General features: G+C 40.8%; 2 protein-coding genes across 2 annotated transcripts; both read left to right on the top strand.

Moving 5' to 3' along the window:
- Positions 1–421: 421 nt before the first annotated feature.
- Positions 422–7,604, top strand: LOC308169920 (aminopeptidase N-like; the record flags this gene model as incomplete). Its single annotated transcript, XM_080544653.1, has 20 exons — positions 422–1,026; positions 1,194–1,336; positions 1,758–1,894; positions 2,134–2,260; positions 2,518–2,672; positions 2,897–3,010; positions 3,313–3,456; positions 3,625–3,690; positions 3,864–3,929; positions 4,149–4,321; positions 4,597–4,673; positions 4,960–5,099; positions 5,476–5,531; positions 5,649–5,796; positions 5,983–6,074; positions 6,186–6,296; positions 6,465–6,632; positions 6,912–7,052; positions 7,263–7,344; positions 7,455–7,604. The coding sequence occupies 20 exons, from the start codon at positions 422–424 to the stop codon at positions 7,602–7,604; spliced, it is 2,895 nt and encodes a 964-aa protein (XP_080400779.1).
- Positions 7,605–8,706: 1,102 nt separating this feature from the next.
- On the top strand, positions 8,707–18,984 carry LOC308169921 (aminopeptidase N-like; the record flags this gene model as incomplete). The annotated part of the gene is made up of 20 exons (XM_080544654.1): positions 8,707–9,236; positions 9,980–10,122; positions 10,405–10,541; positions 11,131–11,257; positions 11,435–11,589; positions 12,513–12,626; positions 12,856–12,999; positions 13,468–13,533; positions 13,861–13,926; positions 14,105–14,277; positions 14,591–14,667; positions 16,437–16,567; positions 16,722–16,777; positions 16,898–17,045; positions 17,264–17,355; positions 17,757–17,867; positions 18,080–18,247; positions 18,387–18,527; positions 18,623–18,704; positions 18,832–18,984. The coding sequence occupies 20 exons, from the start codon at positions 8,707–8,709 to the stop codon at positions 18,982–18,984; spliced, it is 2,814 nt and encodes a 937-aa protein (XP_080400780.1).
- Between the last annotated feature and the right edge of the window lie 2,046 nt (positions 18,985–21,030).

A 21,030-nucleotide genomic window follows, 5' to 3' on the forward strand; every position in this document is an offset into this window, starting at 1 on the left:
TCAACTAACCATCACACAGAAACATACAGACATACTGTATTCCCTATCACACATTATGATAAATGAATAGACAGCATTTACAAGATTTGACTTCACAATGTGAAGGAAAGGTGACATCTTGCTTACATTCTAATCTCTTAATCGTGTCTTTACTGGGAAAATCCTCTCTTCAGGATAGTAATACCTCTTGTTTTCTAAACATAATGCGAGGACAAACCATGCGCATTATGTATAGAATTATATCACCGTTATAACAGAGATAACTGTACATCCTTGGTCATGCCCTCCACCAGATCTACTCTGAGTTAATGAATCAGCCATTACCCCCAGTGGGAGGAGGAGAGTCCACTCATGGTATTCATACAAAGCTGCACAGTCACCACACAGGCTCTTTCACGCTGTAGTTCCCTTCCAGCTGAACATGGGGAAAGGCTTCTATATCACCAAGGCAGTTGGGGCGGTGGGCATAGTTTTAGGGGCCGCCTCATTGGCCACCATCATTGCTTTGTCAGTCGTTTACTCTCAAGAGAAGGCTAAAAACGATGAGGCGGTCAGCCCGACCAATGGTGGCTCCACCGTCAAGCCACCGGTCACCACGCCAACACCCTCGAACGAAGTGTGGGACAAGTACCGTCTCCCTGACAGCCTGATGCCTGACCACTACACTCTCACCCTGTGGCCTCGGCTGGTCCCCAACCCCCAGGGCCTCTACATCTTCACAGGGGAATCCTCTGTGGTGTTCCAATGCCTGAAGGAGACAGACCTGATCCTCATCCACTCCAACAAGCTCAACTACACTCTAAGCAATGGTCAGCTTGCCAAACTTTCTAACTGGAACGGTACTGTAACCGTCCCAGGTATATCCAGATCCTGGCTACAGGTGCCGACTCAGTTCTTGGTGCTGCAGCTGAATGGCAAGTTGGCAGTTGGAGAATTCTACCTGCTGGAGACTGTATTTGTTGGGGAGCTGGCAGATGACTTGGGAGGCTTTTACAGGAGTGAATACGTCGAGGATGGAGTTCGGAAGTAAGTTTCAGCCTGAAGTATCTTAGATAGGCTACATCAGGTGCATTTAGCTTTAAATAGAAAACTCTATAACATAATGTTTAAAAAAATCAATCCATATTTCCCAGGCTCTACTGAATAATAGAAACTCAAGAGACAGTTCTGATCGTTCACATCATTTCTTTCAGGGTTGTTGCCACCACTCAGATGCAGCCGACCGATGCCAGGAAAGCCTTCCCCTGCTTTGATGAACCTGCTATGAAGGCTATCTTCAACATCACTCTCATCCATCCCCGGGGGACTGTAGCCCTGTCTAACGGCATGGAGCAGGGTCAGTACTGCACACAGGCTTAGAGCACACTGTCTCCTGCATGTCCGAGGCACTGTGGACTCATACGCAGAAGCTGTAATGTTCTGTAATGTTAATGTGCTGTAAGGAATGGTCCTTGTCCCATTACTAACTGATCAACCCCAGGGCAAAGCAATTACTGTACTATGGAAGAACATGTTAATACAATGTTATTAATTGGCTAGTTACAGTGTTACTATACAGGTGAAGTAACTGTATAACGAAACATACTCGATCTTTGAGAAGAACACAATATTTCATAACAAAATTCAAGGCAAAAACACTATGCAGAAATGAGGCTTGTTCATTACTTGTACTGATGTTATTTCTTGTCGCTGACGTTTCTTTCTAAAACCATGAAGCATGCCTGCTCTCTTTAAGTGTCTGTTTTATTCTTGTTCAGCCCCCGTTGATGATGTAATGGAGAACATGGACGTCACCATAACAAAATTTGATGAGACAAAGAAAATGTCAACGTACTTGCTTGCATTTATTGTCAGTGAGTTCGACTTCATTAACAGCACGGAAGGCGGTGTCTTGGTAATGTCTTTTACCTGTTCATTAAAATATCAAAAGTTATATATGGATTCAAGGAAAATACAAAAATGCAAAAAATGCAAAAATCATACCATGACCACTCACTTCAAATGTATATGATATGATAATCTTACAATCTGAATGATCAAATTATTATTTAAAAAAATTCATGATGTAGATGTCATTGGGTCGATGATCGGTCATTTACAGAATTAAATATAATATTGATATTTTTTATGCAGATCAGAATCTTTGCCCGTAAAAATGCTATTCTTGAGGGACAAGGAGAGTACGCCCTCAATCAAACTGGACCAATCCTCAAGTTCTTTGAAGACTATTACAAGTCTCCCTACCCTCTACCCAAATCAGGTAAGATTTCGACAAAGACTGAATTTCTCACATCTTTAATGATAAACATCAGGAACGTATTTAACGCTGCTGTCAATCATTGACTGATCAAACCGAATGACCCTTCGTTCATAACCGTTACATGGCCTCTACTTCTCTTTGTCTTGTACCGTATGTGTGAAATGAAATCGATGTCATTGCTTCTATGTCTTTATTTGTGGAATTACTGTAAACATAGTGTATGAAACTAGTCTTTATTTTAATCTTCTGTCTTCCAGACCAGATTGCTTTGCCTGACTTCAATGCTGGTGCTATGGAGAACTGGGGCCTCATCACCTACAGAGAAACAGCCCTCTTGTACGACGCCAAAATGTCCTCAAACTCAAACAAAGAAAGGATTGCCACCATTATTGCCCATGAACTGGCCCACATGGTATATACAGTAGATCTTTTTTCATATTTATTGAAAAAAAGTTTTTCAAAAGTATTTTAGATTCTAGAGGGTATATTCATTTTTGGTTTCACATTTCGTCACATTGAGATGAACATAAATCAAGTCATTGCCTCTAGCCTCTCAATGCGATTGATTTAGCTAGTGAATTTAAATGGGAGTGTACCTGTGTTGTATTTTATTTCATGGTGATCTCTCTCCATTAGTGGTTTGGGAACCTTGTGACACTGAAGTGGTGGAACGACCTGTGGCTGAATGAGGGCTTTGCCTCCTACGTAGAATACCTTGGGGCAGACAACGTTGAACCTGACTGGAACATTGTAAGCCTTTGTGTTTCAATCATCTCTTTCATCCATCTCATCAACCTCCTATCCTTGTATGCCAAATAGGGCCTACTGCTTTCTGACACTAGTACAGTGTCTATGTATGAATATGTTGTATAATATAGGTGTACACTGTACATATTTTGGCTGAACAAACCAAAACTGATCACAATAAATCAGGAGCAAGTGACTGAATAGTCTACATAATCTTGGTAAGTGAGACTCTTGTCTATATGGAGTGGATAGACATCTCTGTCATTCCCTCAGTGTGTGATCATGCCCTTACCCCATCTCCACAGAAAGACCTGATCGTTTTGGGTGACATGCACCGGGTGTTTGCAATCGATGCCCTGGTCTCTTCTCACCCCCTGTCCTCCAAAGAAGAGGACATCCAGAAGCCGGAGCAGATCAGTGAGCTGTTCGATGCCATCTCTTACAGCAAGGTAGAGTATGCTCAAGTCCATATCTATTGGATATAACATGATCTTTGAAAATAACATACAGTATATCAGCGCCATGAATGATGACTCTGATTTGTCCCTCTTTTATTTCATTTTGATCATAATATCTTCATATCACATCAGCATATTGTGTACTTTCCACCACTATAGGGAGCAGCAGTGTTGAGGATGCTGTCAGATTTCCTGTCTGAAGATGTCTTCTCTCAAGGACTCAGTGTAAGAACTCTTAAGATATCACATTTCCACATAATTCAGCATTCAGATATTATACATTTACACAGCCGTCCCTATAAGTAATGTCAAGAAACATGTTTGCTTTTTCTACAGACTTTTAAGCCTATCTTAATACATTTGTCTATCGTAACACAGACCTTTTGTTTTTCTCACAGACGTACCTGACAGCGTTTGCCTATGGTAATACAGTCTACACAGATCTTTGGCATCACCTCCAAATGGCAAGTCTCCTTACTGTCCACAAAAAAAGATCAGATCATCAAATCTATAATAAACTCAGATCAACAAATAGAACAGATATCATTTGATGAAACATAGTAACAGTATAATAGTATTGGTGGGAACTTTGCATTAAAATCTTGACATCTTTATTGGAAAAGTATCACCTTCTTCTTGTGTTTCTGTTTCTTAACCATGAAGTACTGTGTCTCCCTCTATAGGCTGTAGATGCCACTGGCACCGATCTTCCCCAGAGTGTAAATGACATCATGAACCGCTGGGTTCTTCAGATGGGCTTCCCTGTGGTGACCATAAACACTGCTACAGGACAGATAACCCAGGAGCACTTCCTATTGGACCCTGACTCTGGTGTACCTCCAGCATCTGAATTCAAGTACGATTGAAAGCAGCCATGAAACATGACTAAAAAACTAAACTGAACATGGAACTGCCTTCATTTTTGTTTATTCAATTGTCTCCTTCCTTCTGTTAACTTTTTTTTTCTTTCTTTTTTTTACTTTGTTTGTTCTACCTTTTATGTTGAATTTCCTTTGGAAAAAAATTATGAATATGCAATTTTCACTTCATTTTCAATTTTGCAAACACTTAGTGAATCAGGCCCTGAGTGTGCTAAATCAAATTCTAACAAGATTTCCCCCCCACCCCCAGTTATGTGTGGATAGTTCCAATCAAGTGGAGGAAAGATGGAGCGGCAGAGAGTACAACATGGCTAGAAGATAAAACCTGTATGTATCAAGATGCTATAATATGGAAATCTGTGCAATTGACTGAGTTTATTTAAAGTAATGATCAATCTTTCGATGACTGATGGATAGATTATACACTTACTTCGCTTTGGATAAAGACGTCTGCTAAATGCCAAACATGTAAATGTAATGACAATATGAATGGAAGGAGATTGGTTAATCATAAGTCCTATTTCCAGAAAGTCTAAAATAGTGAGAATTGTTGAGCTTATGAACACCTTTACGTGTTATATGACTGATTTCTCTTTTGTCTCTTGATATTAAGTTACTAATGTAGAAATGAAAGTGACTGGGAACCAATGGGTGCTGGCCAATCTCAATGTCCCTGGATACTACAGAGTTAACTATGATGACGCCAACTGGAACCGCCTCATCACTGCACTGAGAGACCCTCTCACTCGTCCGGTACTATACATGAAACCTATTAACTAATTTCTCCACCCTCTCCGGAAGAATGCACTTTTTTACATCCAACAATCATTTAAAAGCATAATGACTGGTCGAAGCATGGGCTCTTACACCAATCCATTTCCATGTTAATGCATGTGAGAAAGTACACAAGTGTATACCTTAGGTCCTAAAGTTTAGGAGAAGGGTGGAAAAATTTAGTTATTGATGTTCGCATGTTTCTTATCACAAAGATCATTCACCAGCCAACAATAGCCTGTTGGTTGAACTAGGTGTTACCTCTCTGTCTGACTGAATGACTCTTTGAAATACATCTTAAATAATAAGGAAACTGGTGGGAATGCTGATACTAATCTTGATATGTCTTTTCCAGTCTATTCCAGTTGTCAACAGAGCTCAATTAGTGGATGATGCTTTTAACCTTGCAAGGTGAGTGAGAATGATATCACACAGGACAGTTTTCTGCAAGAAATAAGCAATAAGACATTCATTTGATATTACATTCATGTAACACACTCTATAAAACCATTTATTCTTTTCATGCAGGGCAAAAATAATCCCTACAGTTTGGGCCCTGGAAACAACCACGTATCTTATTGGAGAAACAGAGTACATGCCTTGGGAGTCAGCGTTGGACAACCTGGACTACTTCTACCTCATGTTCGATCGAACTGAAGTCTATGGGGATATGCAGGTTTGTTTATTATTATTTTTTACAGCACTGTGGCAATATAGCTAATAATACAAATGATAAATATTAATATCCAATATGTTGTTATTTATTGACTTACTTGTAAAAGGTCTAAATAAATAAATAAGGCAGAACTCTACTCTATCAATCTTTTCGATCATCTTTCTATCCTTAATTTCTATCTTTTAGGCCTACCTGAAAAAACAAGTGGAACCACTATTTAATCACTTCAAAAACATCACTTCAGACTGGACCAAAGTACCCGATGGACACTTGGACCAGTGAGTTAATCAACAATATTTCATAATAATCCTATTCCACTTTTTCTCTTTGAGTCCATACACAGTCTGCAGTCCTTAACCCCATCCACTGTTCTATCTACCTGTTCCCAGGTATAACCAAGTGAATGCCATCAGGATGGCCTGCAGCACTGGAGTGCAGGAGTGTCAGGATCTGACTACAGGCTGGTACAATGACTGGATGCTCAACCCTGACAACAATCCGTAAGTAAAGCAGTACCTCAATACAACTCACCTTCATTTTTGAATATCTATAACTAACAGCCAATATCATGATTTGTTAATTAAGTGATACATGGTATGTAGGATGCAATGATGCCATACCTGTTCTAATGTCAACATATTGATTGATTATTATTAAATATTCATCAGGATTCACCCCAATTTGAGAACGACAGTGTACTGCAGTGCTATCGAAGCAGGGGGCGCCGCAGAGTGGGATTTCGCTTGGGAACAGTTCAACACTGCCACCATTGCTAGTGAAGCAGACAAGATTCGCTATGCTTTGGCCTGTACCAAGCAGCCCTGGCTACTCAACAGGTCAGTCTCCAAGAGTTTCCATGACCAGACTGGTCAAATATATTAATATCTTAAAACTGATTCATATCTATTTGTCTGTTTGCACACAAAAGTAACACAAAAGTAACCAATATATAAGTAGTAAGTAGTAAGTAGTAGTATAAGTAGTAAGTCATCAATATTGTTTGCATGTGACTTACGTGTCACTCAAGTGTGTCCAAACTTCAAGCAGATGTGCTTTAAAAAGACAATTGTTTTTTTGAGTTGCTTCACTGTCCCACCCTATGTTTTCTACTTTAGGTACCTAGAATATACCTTGGATGCTGACAAAATTCGCAAGCAAGATGCCACCTCCACCATTATTTACATCTCCAGTAACGTTGTCGGTCAGTCTCTGGCCTGGGACTTTGTCAGAGACAGATGGACGTACATCTTCACTCAGTGAGTTTAAACACATGTTGTAGTCATCGTTTCAGGACATGTATTAATAACGTTTTTCCATAACTTACAGTTACTGAACATACAGTACAAACATCACAAACACAGATTAACATGCAGCAATGATATGACAGAAAACAAAAACACAGTGATCAAATGTGATCTATTGATATTGGATCAAACGCCTTATCATGTTCTGTTATTCTCATCTAGGTATGGTGGTGGATCTTTCTCATTCTCAAATCTCATCAATGGTGTGACCGAGAGGTTTTCAACAGAATTCGAGCTTAAACAGGTAGGTACACCGTTTTTTTCGAACTCTTTGTCAAACCTGTTGAATTGTACCAGCCATATTGTGTTGTAGCAATGTAGCAATAATAGTGACATCATGTTTCTTCTCTCCAGCTCAAGCAGTTCCAGGAGGACAACTCAGAGGTTGGTTTTGGCTCTGGCACCTTGGCAGTGCAACAGGCCGTCGAGAAAACCACAGCCAACATCAAATGGGTGCAAGAGAACAAGCAGACAGTAATGGATTGGTTCAAGGCTGCACTATAATCACGACGCACACACATTACAGCACAGTAGATATTTAGTCCATTTATTTATTATTTCAGATCTCACAAAGGGCCATGGTTTTTGCTATGATGGTATTTTGGGGGGGATTTAGTCTCCAATGGTTAACGCCATATATTATTCTTGAAGTCACAGAGCAACTGGATTTCAGAACTGCTCTGTATACTGTGGGGAAATGATTCAAATTCTTTGTACTGTATGAATTGAAATCCTCTGCTTTTGTTTTGCTGTTATATACAGTATATATTATATATTACTGTTATACACAGTATATACTCTATAGAGCGTGGCCCTTTTTAGTATTTCATCATGATACTTTAATGTCAGCTGACTCATAACATGTGTAGATATTGAAACACAATAACTCTCTACTACTGTATGTTGATTTGTTTTTAAATACTGTAGTTTATATTTGTGGAAATAATAAAGTTATTTGTTTGACACTTTTCCTCCTGTTGTACCCACTGTGGCTAATTCTTCTTCTAATGAACGTTCAGATTACAGGAAATAAATTGATACGTTTACATTCAAGGGTAATAGATTCATCAAGGGCTAGCACTACCAAGAGGCAACTGTACCAGGATATTATGGTTGTGATGACATGGTGACATAAGCCTTTTGCAGGGGAGGCTGGTGGGACAGAGATATCAGAGGATAGGCTCATTGTAATGCAAGGAATGGAAAGAGGAAGACCAAACGCATGTTTTTGATATACTGTATGTTTGATACCATCTGTCATTCTGTTCCACCAACAGCCTATTGTGTATTTGTAACCCCATGGGTGGCCCCTAGTTCTATGACCATCCTATCATATACTGTAAGCCACATGGTGATTGATGAACATGTAAACATGTCTGATGCTGTCAGAACTACACAATAAAAAGTTATTGCAGCCAATTGTTCACTCTTATCATACATCTCTAACTTAGGCATACTTTTATCAGCATTTCCCCACCCTCGAACGCCATAGGCCTACTATTTGAATACATCAACTATTGATTTTGGTGGGAGAGAAGTCTGAGTAAGGCAGAGACAAGCCCTAGCCATAGTCTAGTCTCTCTTGGGGGTGTTGCTTCAGTCAGACATGGAGAAAGGCTGCGCAGTGAGCAAACTGTGCATTATCTGCATAGTTTTGGGAGCCGTCTCCGTGGCGACCATCGTTACGTTATGGGTTGTTGCCCTCACGGACGACGGCAGTGTCGACGCTCCTTGGGACAAATACCGTCTCCCCGATGCTCTGGTGCCCGACCACTATAACGTCACCCTGTGGCCTCGGCTGGTCCCCAACACCCAGGGCCTCTACATCTTCACAGGGAAATCCTCTGTGGTGTTCCAATGCCTGAAGGAGACAGACCTGATCCTCATCCACTCCAACAAGCTCAACTACACCATATACAGTGGGCATCTAGCAGTGCTCTCTGGTCTTGGGGGAATAGCTGCACCAACTACAAAGAACTCCTGGCTACACGTACAGACACAGTTCTTGGTGTTAGAGCTGAGCGGCAAGTTGTCAGTCGGAAAATTCTACCAGCTGGACACAGAGTTTGAAGGGGAGTTGGCTGACGACCTAGAAGGGTTCTACAGGAGCGAATATGAGGAGGACGGAGTTCGAAAGTGAGTCAGTAGAATCTTAGCAATGATTATCCTCTGTTATGTACAGCACGGTTAGATCTAATCAGTCTAATCAGTAAAACATAGAGCCTTAATTACTGTATATATATATATTATTGAATTTTTCATATTGTCACATTTGGTCAACACATTTCTCGACTCGAATCGAATCGAAAGGACAAAATCTAAAATTAAAATTAAAAATAAATTAAAAAGCACCCATAGATCACCTCTTACATTCATCACTCATCCAATTTGTTAACTTCAGTCTTACTATACTGTATAGATATATATCTAATCATTTAGGTTACATTGTAAATATAAAAGTGAAAGTGTGAACAGTATAGGAAATGCTGAGAATATCAGCAGAGAGATGTCCTTTCAAAAACAGGAACCAAGTCACATGGAACTTGAACACATGGTCATTCGCACGGTCATTCAACAGTAAACAATACATGCTTATTCAACCTTTGAACAGTCAAGGTAATGAATGACCATTGTGATCACTGGGTGGGACATTTTGATAGCCAGACAACATCCATGTTATTCACATCTTGATTCTTTAGTAGCTTTCCTTTCTCACATCCATGCCTAGCTCATGCTAAGGTGGGTGGTTGGTGAGCAGAAGCCCCAGGTTCTTATCCCAGTCAGCTTGCATACATCCACTATAAGTCAAATTCGATCAGGTTTTTCTTCATGGTCAGGCCCAGAAAGTATAATGGTCAGACCGTTCTTGTCCTTTACAGGATTGTGGCTACCTCTCAGATGCATCCAACTCATGCCAGGAAAACCTTCCCCTGCTTTGATGAACCTGCTATGAAGGCTATCTTCCACATCACTCTCATCCATCCCCGGGGGACTGTGGCCCTGTCTAACGGCATGGAGGAAGGTAAGTTAAAAATATATAGATTTTAGGCTATCAAGGAGGAGTTACAGTTTCCATATACTGTATGCAGCAAAATACTGTTTTTATTTTGTATTTTTGGTAATCCTTTAATCATTTATAATTGTTTTGAAAGAATAGGGTACCCATCTGTGCTCATAAATACTACTTCTACTATATCTATCTATCTATCTATCTATCTATCTATCTATCTATCTATCTATCTATCTATCTATCTATCTATCTATCTATCTATCTATCTATCTATCTTCTTTTACTTTTGTTCAGAGATAGTCAACACCACCATCAATGCTGAGGATGTCACCCAAACTAAGTTTGAGCCCACCAAGAAAATGTCCACCTATCTTCTGGCCCTGATAGTCAGTGACTACTCATTCATCAGCACTCGAGAGGGAGCCATCTTGGTAATGATATAAAATGTGATTTTTGAATCAGTTTAATATGTATAGAAGCAGCAACAACAGCAACAGAAACAGCAACAACATCAACGACAAAACAAAACAATGCTGTAGCTCCACTTGCTCAATCTATGGACTTATGGGAGCAATTGCAATGTCACCTGTAGCATACCCCTACATGTGCTTACGTAAGAGAGCTTCAGAACGTGTTCCCCAAAAACAATCAATTAACTCAATCACAATGTGAACCCCTAGTGGAAGTGAAGTGATTTCTGAAATACCTGTACATTGCAACTGAGTTCTACACCACTTGTGCCGACACAACAAAAAATATGTAAAACAATCACTTGTGCTGACCCAACAATAGCCCCATTATGTAACCTTTTGATAATTGAATTATGTACAGTAGGTTTTATTTCGGTGTATTAACTCCCTTTGGGATATATGGCACGATAAACTCCCATCACTTTTTCCTACCCATGGCTACATGTGCCTCATTCAAAGAGAGGTTGATCTTAGCCAGCTCATCCTTATCAGTTATGCCTACACTGTATCAGTGAGAGGTGTGTGAGTGTCTCCCTGTCTGTCTGTGCAGATTCGTATCTGGGCTCGTAGGAGAGCCATCAGTGAGGGACATGGAGAGTATGCCCTTAATCTCACTGGACCGATCCTCACCTTCTTTGAGGTGTATTATGACACCACCTACCCTCTCTCCAAGTCAGGTGAGAGTTTGATAACACACCTTGCAGTACACATTATGTTGTCCAGGTCTTTGTGTAATTACTCTAGAAATAACTTTGGAATCACATGATTTTGCACAGTTCATTAGTAAGTAGTGGCTTTACAATTGACTGTTAGATAATAATTTCTGTGCTTCTTTTCAAACTTCCTGCCCGTAGACCAGATTGCTATACCTGACTTCTACTTTGGGGCCATGGAGAACTGGGGACTAGTTACCTACAGAGAAACACACCTGCTGTATGATCCTAGAACGTCTTCTAATGGCAACAAGGAGATAACAGCTACCATCATAGCACACGAACTGGCTCACATGGTACTTTAGTCCACTGACAATGTTATAAATGTTGCCACACAGTCACCTAGGCAAACGGGTATCAGAAACGATAGTACTGTACCACATAGTGAGCAGGGCGTGAGTATCTTCATGTTACCACAAAGCACTACAGTATGCTTTTTTTTTGTTTTGTTATTTTTTCTGAGTGGGGCAGTCCCACTCATATTTTTCTTTTTAATGACAGATATAGTAGAGATTATGACAGGAAGGATTGGTGAGAGAGAGAGAGAGAGAAGGGATGACATGCAGGATATGTCCGCGGCCGGAATCGAACCGGGGACCCTGCGGTTACATGGTCAGCGCTTAACCCGCTACGCCACCTAAGCGCCCTACAGTATGCTTTTGTAACGTCACTATAGTACTTTGAGTTATGTTGTAGTTATTCGGCATCGCTCGTTTGACACCTTGATCTGTTATGACACTTACAACAAGAACATGGTGGTGATGAATGAATGAATGAATGAATGAATGAATGAATGAATGAATGGACTTTATTGTCATTGCTACAGTACAGGTACCAAACAACGAAATTTAGGAGGGGTGGCTCCCCTGGTGTTAGGAAAGGGAAGAAAAAAAGAAAAAATAAACTTTTAGAAAAAGAATAAAATCACAAGAAGGTAAGGAGCTGGTTTACATAAATAAAGGCTATGTACACAATCCACTGTACTATACTGCACAGATAGTCAACTAGGGTTGTCATATTGCACAAAAGTATTTTTTCACGTTATTTAAAGTGTCACAGTTTGCAGGCTTGAAATGTACATGTTTGTGCCTCAGCACTAGCTGCCATACAATCCGTCCAGACTGTCCTGGGGTTAATAAAGGGTTACTGTGGTATCAGATCAATGAATCAATTTCATTTCATTGTTGTCTGTGATGTGACTGATTGATTTCTCTCCCAGTGGTTTGGGAACCTTGTGACACTGAGGTGGTGGAATGAGGTCTGGCTAAATGAGGGCTTTGCGTCCTACGTGTCATACCTGGGGGCAGATCATGCTGAACCTACATGGAATATAGTGAGTTCTCTCTCTCTTGAATTCCCAAAACACCCACTCATCCACATTGATTGAATTATAGCCAAACTCTTCACTACTTGCAACAATGCAATGGCTTTAAAACCACAATACGGTCATACATTTTCTTGTCCTTAGCGTCTGATGAAGTTGCCACAAAATCTTGGGGGATGTTATGTTAGTATTGTGTGAGCCTTATACTATAGTACACCTATCTCTCTCTTCTTCACAGAAAGACCTGATCGTTCTAGACGACATACACAGGGTGTTTTCAGTAGATGCCCTGGCCTCCTCTCACCCCCTGTCCTCTAAAGAGGATGAGATCATTAAGCCTGAACAGATCATGGAGCAGTTTGATGTCATCTCTTACAGCAAGGTAATCTTAGAACAGGCAAAGCTTTCTTAGATGATGCTTGTTAGCGTGACATAGGATATTATACTGTATCTAACACTGTATATCATCTCTCCATCTCCCTCCCCCCCCCCCTCTCTCTGTCTGTCTTTCTCTCTCTCTCACTCTTTGTCTGTCTGTCTGTCTGTTTCTCCGTCTCTCTCTCTCTCTCTCTCTCTCTCTCACTCTTTGTCTGTCTGTCTGTCTGTTTCTCCGTCTCTCTCTCTCTCTCTCTCTCTCTCTCTCTCTCTCTCTCTCACTCATTGTCTGTCTGTCTGTCTGTCTCTCCGTCTCTCTCTCTCTCTCTCTCTCTCACTCTTTGTCTGTCTGTCTGTCTGTTTCTCCGTCTCTCTCTCTCTCTCTCTCTCTCTCTCTCTCTCTCTCTCTCTCACTCGTTGTCTGTCTGTCTCTCTGTCTGTCTGTCTGTCTGTCTCTCCGTCTCTCTCTCACTAGGGGGCAGCCGTACTGAGAATGCTGTCTGATTTCCTAAGTGAGCCAGTCTTCGTCCAGGGACTCAGCGTATGTATTTAATCAGCGAGTGACTGCTCTGGGCCTTGTCTCAAAAGTAAAGTCATATGAATCATGCTGAAATATGTTAATAGAAGAAGAAGGTCCTTTGTCATTGCACAGAGTACAACAAAATGTATTTTATGCTCTCTGACAAGGGGTCAGAGCCATTGAAGGTGAGCAATTAGGGGTTCAGTGCATCGCTCAAGGACACTTCGACACGTGGCCAGCTGGGATTTGAACCTCCGAGCTTACGATCATTAGGCGCCAGCTTGACTGGCTGAGCCACAGCCACCCCCGGTTATAACTATCTTTTCTAAACTCATCTTTTGTTTCCAGAGCTACCTGAACCACTTTGCCTATGGCAACACCGTGGGGACAGACCTATGGGAACATCTACAAAGGGTAAGTTCCTTAGAAACAATCAACAGTTTGTATAGATTCAATTGTAGATTTATAATAGAAGATTATAGATTTCCTATAGATTTCCTCTGAGTTTGGGAAACATTTAAATGCTGCCCCTTAGTGGTTGATGTGAAAATTGCCTTATGATTTGTAATAATGCTGTTGCCCTCTTTTGCAGGCAGTAGATGCCACTGGAACAGTACTTCCTCATCGAGTTCATGACATCATGAACCGTTGGGTTCTACAGATGGGCTTCCCTGTGCTTACCATAGAGACCACCACAGGAGAGATATCCCAGAAGCACTTCCGTCTGGACCCTGAATCTGTTTTGGATAGACAATCTGATTTCAAGTATGTGTTTTTTGACTTGTTACCACCATGAGGATCCTGGCCTGGGGTTGATCTTGTTGGTAATGCAACCAGAATCTGGAGAACATAGGCCCATTATTGCTTCCCAATTCTCCACCCTTTTCGCTGAAGTGTACACATGTGCTCTCCCCTATCCCCTACAAGGATTTAAAAACATAGTTATTTTTCAAACTGCTTACACCAATCTCTCTCTCTCTCTCTCTCTCTCTCTCTCTCTCTCTCTCTCTCTCTCTCTCTCTCTCTCTCTCTCTCTCTTAGTCTGTTGACACACGTTTTCTTTATCTTTGTCCCCCAGCTATGAATGGATGATACCAATCAAATGGATGAAGTCAGGAGTACATCAGAAAGACACATGGCTCTTGGAGAAGAATGGTTTGGATACAGAAAACCTGTTACAAGTATTATATGTAACACTTTGTATTCTTGCCCTATACAGTTAGGTCCATATATATTTGGACACTGACAGAATCTTCATCATTTTGGCTCTGTACACCACCACAAAACTTGAAATGAAAACAATCAAGATGTGCTTTTGAGGGTATTTACATCCAAACCAGGTGTACAGTGTAGGAATTACAACAGTTTCTACATGTGTCCCCCCCCCCCTTTTTTTAAGGGACCAAAAGAACAATCTAACAATCATAAATCAAATTGTCACTTTTAATACTTGGTTGCAAATCCTTTGCAGTCAATCCAGCCTGAAGTCTGGAACCCATAGACATCACCAGACGCTGGATTTCATCCCTAGTGATGCTCTGCCAGGCCTCTACTGCAACTGTCTTCAGTTCCTGCTTGTTCTTGGGGCATTTTCACTTCAGTTTTGTCTTCAGCAAGTGAAATGCATGGATTCAGGATTGACTTGGCCATTGCATAACATTACACTTCTTTGCCTTAAAAGCTCTTTGGTTGCTTTCGCAATATACTTCAGGTCATTGTCCATCTGCACTGTAAAGTGTTGTCCAATGACTTCTGAAGCATTTGGCTGAATAAGAGCAGATAATATTGCCCAAAACACTTCAGAATTCATCCTGCTGCTTTTGTCAGCAGTCACATCATCAATAAATACAAGGGAACCAGTTCCATTAGCAGCCATACATGCCCATGTCATAAGACTACCACCACCATGCGTCACTGATGAGGTGGTATGCTTCGGATCATGAGCAGTTCCTTTCCTTCTCCATACTCTCCTCTTCCCATGATTCTGTTACATGTTTATCTTTGTCTCATCTGTCCATAGGATGTTCCAGAACTGTACAGGCTTTTATAGATGTTTTTTGTCAAACTCTAATCTGGTCTTCCTGTTTTTGAGACTCACCAATGGTTTACATCTTGTGGTGAACCCTCTGTATTCTCTCTGGTGAAGTCTTCTTTTGATTGTTGACTTTGACACAGATACGCCTACGTCCTGGAGAGTGTTCTAGATCTGGCCAACTGTTGTGAAGGGGTTTTTCTTCACCAGGGAAACAATTCTTCTGTCATCCACCACAGTTGTTTTCTGTGGTCTTCCGGGTCTTTTGGTGTTGCTGAGCTCACCAGTGCGTTCTTTATTTTTAAGAATGTACCAAACAGTTGACCTGACCACACCTAATGTTTTTGCTATCTCTCTGATGGGTCTGATGGGATTTTTCAGCCTAATGATGGCTTGCTTCATTGATAGACAGCTCTTTGGACCTCATATTGAGAGTTCACAGCAACAGATTCCAAATGCAATTACCACACTTGAAATGAACTCTAGACCTTTTATCTGCTCCTTGTAAATGAAATAATGAGGGTTATGATACAATAATAATGTATAATGATACACACACCTGGCCATGGAACAGCTGAGCAGCCAATTTTCCAATTACTTTTGGTCCCTTAGAAAGGGGGAGGCACATATAGAAATTAATAAGCTGAAAGTCTGCACTCAAAGCACATATTGATTGTTTAATTTCAAATCCATTGTGGTGGTGTACAGAGCCAAAAGGATGAAAATTGTGTCGATACCCCTGATAACCCTAACCCTAACCCAAATATTTCCGGACCTTACTGTATGTATGCAATAATGGAGTATTTAACCCTATCCTGTGTAGTTAGAAAATAGTGTGCAAATATGAATGTGTGAATGAATCAGCTCACTGCATACTGTATCTTAACTACAGGCATCGCCACTGACATGAAAAGCAGTGATGAGTGGGTCCTAGCCAACCTCAACGTGACTGGATACTACCGGGTTAACTACGACCTGGGCAACTGGGAACGTCTCCTTATGCAACTGAACAGTGCTCACAAGGTGAAATATAGTTTAAATTATTTATTTATAAAGATTTATAATTCATCTTCACGTTGATAAGTTAATATTCTGCTAATACTTGAACATTAAATTATGACTGCACATGATAACTTGAATATGATGTTTGATGGTGAAGTCTCATTCTTTTTTATAGGTTATTCCAGTTATCAACAGGGCCCAACTTGTGGATGATGCTTTTAATCTTGCAAGGTTGGGATTTGACCACCAAAATGTTACACAGCAACGACATGTACCAAATGCATTTTGGAAAGTAGTTTTCACATTGTATTCTGATGACTACCTGATCTGACCTGGTCTTTCCATCTACAGGGCAAAACTCATTCAAACAACACTAGCTCTGAGAACAACTAGATATCTCTCCAGCGAGAGGGAATACATGCCGTGGCAATCAGCTCTGAATAATCTGGATTATTTCTACTTGATGTTTGATCGAACAGACGTATTTGTGCCAATGCAGGTTGAATATTCTTGTATTTTGAAAATTATCATAAAGACAATTTTGAGATATAAATACTTATCCTACTTGAATGAATGCAGTTTGCTATTCAATCTCGGTTTTTCATTTTTGTATCCCTGTGACAATGAATCATCCCTTTTTATTTATTTAAATAAATAAATAAATAATAAATAAATTAAATAATAGTTGCTATGCTATTCTCTGTTCCTCTCTTGTAGGTTTATATAAAGACTCAGGTGACACCCCTGTTTCTGTACTTCAAGAATGTGACATCAGACTGGAGTAACGTACCTGAGGGCCACACTGACCAGTGAGTGGGGTGGAGGCGGGATGTGTTGATAACTTATAGCTATTATAGTCGACTTGTTATTGAGGCAGGGTGTATTTTTAGGGCGTGACTTTTATATATTGTTGATCAGTGTATTCTGTGTGGTCTAAAGGGCGTATACAGTATGGCTCTCTAAATTCTATGATTACCTGTTGCTCATAAAATCCCTTTGGGATATCTTACTATGTGCATGCTGATCTAAGAGCCCTGACGATTGACAACATACTCCATGCCCTTCCCCAACTCTACTCTCCACTTCACGGCTCTCAACTACACTACAGTGATACTTGATTGTGAACTAATACCCAAAACAACTAATACACACAACTAATACCCACAAGAATACCTTGTTGTTCCTCCTCTCTCTGTTATGACCCTTCCAGATACAGCCAGGTGAATGCCATCAGGATGGCCTGCAGCACTGGGGTAGAGGAATGTCTGAACCTGACCTCCAGCTGGTACCAACAGTGGATGACCGACCCTACCAACAACCTGTGAGTTTAGTTGTTATCAATTCACTTAGATACTAGGGAGCATACACAATACAAAATGATATAAGACCATTTTATTGCCACACAACCAAGGTGTGTTGGTTGTTGTTGTTGTTGGTTGTTGGTTGGTGTGTGATGACACAGCTTGTGGAATTTGCTGTTTACAATTACAACCCATAAAACCGCCTTTGAACTGGGGGTTGGTTTTATATCAGGATAAACCCTAACTTGAGGACAACAGTGTACTGCAGTGCCATTGCAGCAGGGGGCAGCAGTGAGTGGGATTTTGGTTGGAAGATGTTCAAGAGTGCCACGACAGCCAGTGAAGCAGGCAAGCTGATGTCTTCTCTGGCCTGTACAAAGGACCCTGAGATCCTAAAGAGGTGTGTGTGTGTGTGTGTGTGTGTGTGTGTGTGTGTGTGTGTGTGTGTGTGTGTGTGTGTGTGTGTGTGTGTATGTGTGTGTGCATATGTGTGAGTGTTAATTAAATATAGTTTCTGACACTCTACTGCCTCATTGCAGCTACCTCAAATACACCCTGGACTCAAACATGATCCGTAAGCAGGATGCTACCTCTGTTATTGTTTCTATCTCCGGTAATAAGGAGGGTCAATTATTGGCTTGGCACTTTGTGAGAGACAATTGGAAGTACATGTTCACAGAGTAAGTTTGCCCCCCAAAATATAAACATATTTGGTATCTGTAGACCACATCCATACTGCTGAACATTAGTAACGTATGATTGTCATATGTCCTAGCTATGGTGTTGGATCATTCTCATTCGCCGGCCTGATAAGTGGCGTGACCACGAGATTCTCAACAACCGCTGAACTTGAAGAGGTGAACCTCATTGATTGATTCATAAATGTGGAATTGGACACTATTGATTTGATTTGATCAATGTTTATGCAGAAATAGACTTCCTACAAAACAAGAATGATATTCAACTTTTCTTCTCTCATTTTAGCTCCAGAAATTCAAGGAGGACAATTTAGAGACTGGTTTTGGTTCAGGCACCTTGGCATTGGAACAGGCCATCGAGAGAACCAGAACTAATATCAAATGGGTGGCAGAGAACAATAAAGATGTCATGGACTGGTTCATTAGTGAGACGGCCTAAATCCCCCTCATTACATTCTATCATTTCCTTCAGATTTAATTGTTTTGTACAATTTAAAGTTGCTGAATGTCATATGCAATATTAATCTAGTATATGAAATGATAATAAAACACAATGTTATTTAACCATTGCCTTTAACCAAAAGTATTTTCCATCCATTATTGATTGAATCCTTCATGACTATGTTTGTACACGTCTGATATATTCTTGATACGTCTAACTACATTAAACTGGTGTTGAATGTTTGTCGATTTCAAATGTTGTCAAACTGTGGCATCACACACATCATACGCTTGATCAAAGTAGGGAGGGGATGTGGATGGGACAGCTACAGCTACAGAGGAAGTGTCTTCTCCACTCAGAGTGTGACATTCTTCCCCTGAGTGTGTTGTGTCTGTCTGGGACTCAGGATCCATTGACAGCAGGGGGACTGTCACCTCGACCCATAAACTAACCCACACAGGGGCATTAACACTTGTCATCTACTCTACCATGTTACACTAAGGATAGAATGGAGAGGCTAAAAAGTGCTATGCACATACATTACTGTATCTGAAATGTGATCAGAATTATTATTATTCTGCCATTACTTCATTCATTTAGAAGAAATAATAACATACAAAAACATACAGTAAAAAAAAAAGGAGGATTTTGGTCAACAGCTGCTTATTTGAGTCAACCTATTGCTGTCTGGAGTCTGGGCTGGGTGTGACTTATCAAAGGGGGGCTCTTGCTGAGCTAAATTCATTTGTTTACCTGGGCTGGGAATAAAGGACCTTTTAGTGTCAATTAGCTGTGTGTTCTGGCCAGGAGAGTGAATTAGCACCAGGATAATCCTCCTGAAGACCTCACAGGCCTCATCATGGCTCCATTTAACACTCCTGTGTAATGATGATAGAGGGTGTGTTTGATCCTAATAACCAGGAAACACAAGCTACTGCTGCTATGTAACTAACCACAACCAGGATGTTAGGCCATGTTACCATTCCATCAAGGCTGCAATGCAAATTGATAAGTCATTATAACTGATAATCTTGGTTCTTGGTGACAAATAAATAATCAAATACAGCATATTATTCTCAGTATTTATTGTAAATTATAATCCAAGATATACACATATATACACATTCAGTAAAATAGAATCTCTTGATAAATAGACACATCACTTTCAGTCATAGAAACAGTCACAACCATATCAATCACAGTTTATAAATAGATATTTAGGGACATATTTTGTCCGTAATGTCTCTGGTTTTAGGCTCAAATGTACAGCTTTGGGAGCCTTCATTCCGTCACTCAGCATTGGAAATAATCACACGTATCAAAATGCCTGTCGCTCTGGTAGACTTGGTTGGGCATCTGCAAAGAAGAAGAACATGGTCTTATTAGTTTTCTTTTCTTAGCTTTAGTGTTTAAGCAATGGAAAATAACAATCTCATATACTAAATTGTGTCACATTTCTCCCAACCCCAACCACTACTGAAGTAACCTTATGGATGCTGTGTGATAATAATGTCAATTCCTAATAAACTACAATGAGGATAGATAGAATATCTGACAACTGTTATTGATAAGATCATTTAGTGCATATTTACCTGATGTAATGACATGTCCTGATGTGAAACCGTAGACGTTAGGTACTGTGGCGCAGGGGTGGTAGACGATGTAGCCAATGGCAGACAGTACTGACTGCTACTCTGGAGGCTCTCTTGCAGTCTCTCCTGGTACCACTGTCCATGAATGGGGCTGTCCTGAGGGCATTGCTGCATATCTCTTGAGGTCTGGCTAGTTGTGGTGTCCACCTCTATCTTTTGACATGGCACTTCCTCAGTGCTCACCTCTCTCCCCTGACATACAGTCTCCTGGCTGAGCTCTTCGCTGAGCCCCAGCTGTGCTGCCAGCTGGGAGATGTAGCGGATGGCGAGGCGCAGGGTCTCGATCTTGGTCAGGGTCTGTCCGGCCGGGGCCACCGAGGGGGGCAGGTAGGTCCTGAGGTGGTGGAGGCCTTTGGTCAGGTCCCTCATCCTAAGCTTCTCCCTCTCGCTA

The sequence above is a fragment of the Nansenia antarctica genome, assembly GCF_963989245.1.
Source record: "Nansenia antarctica genome assembly, chromosome: 14".
Taxonomy (NCBI): domain Eukaryota; kingdom Metazoa; phylum Chordata; class Actinopteri; order Argentiniformes; family Microstomatidae; genus Nansenia; species Nansenia antarctica.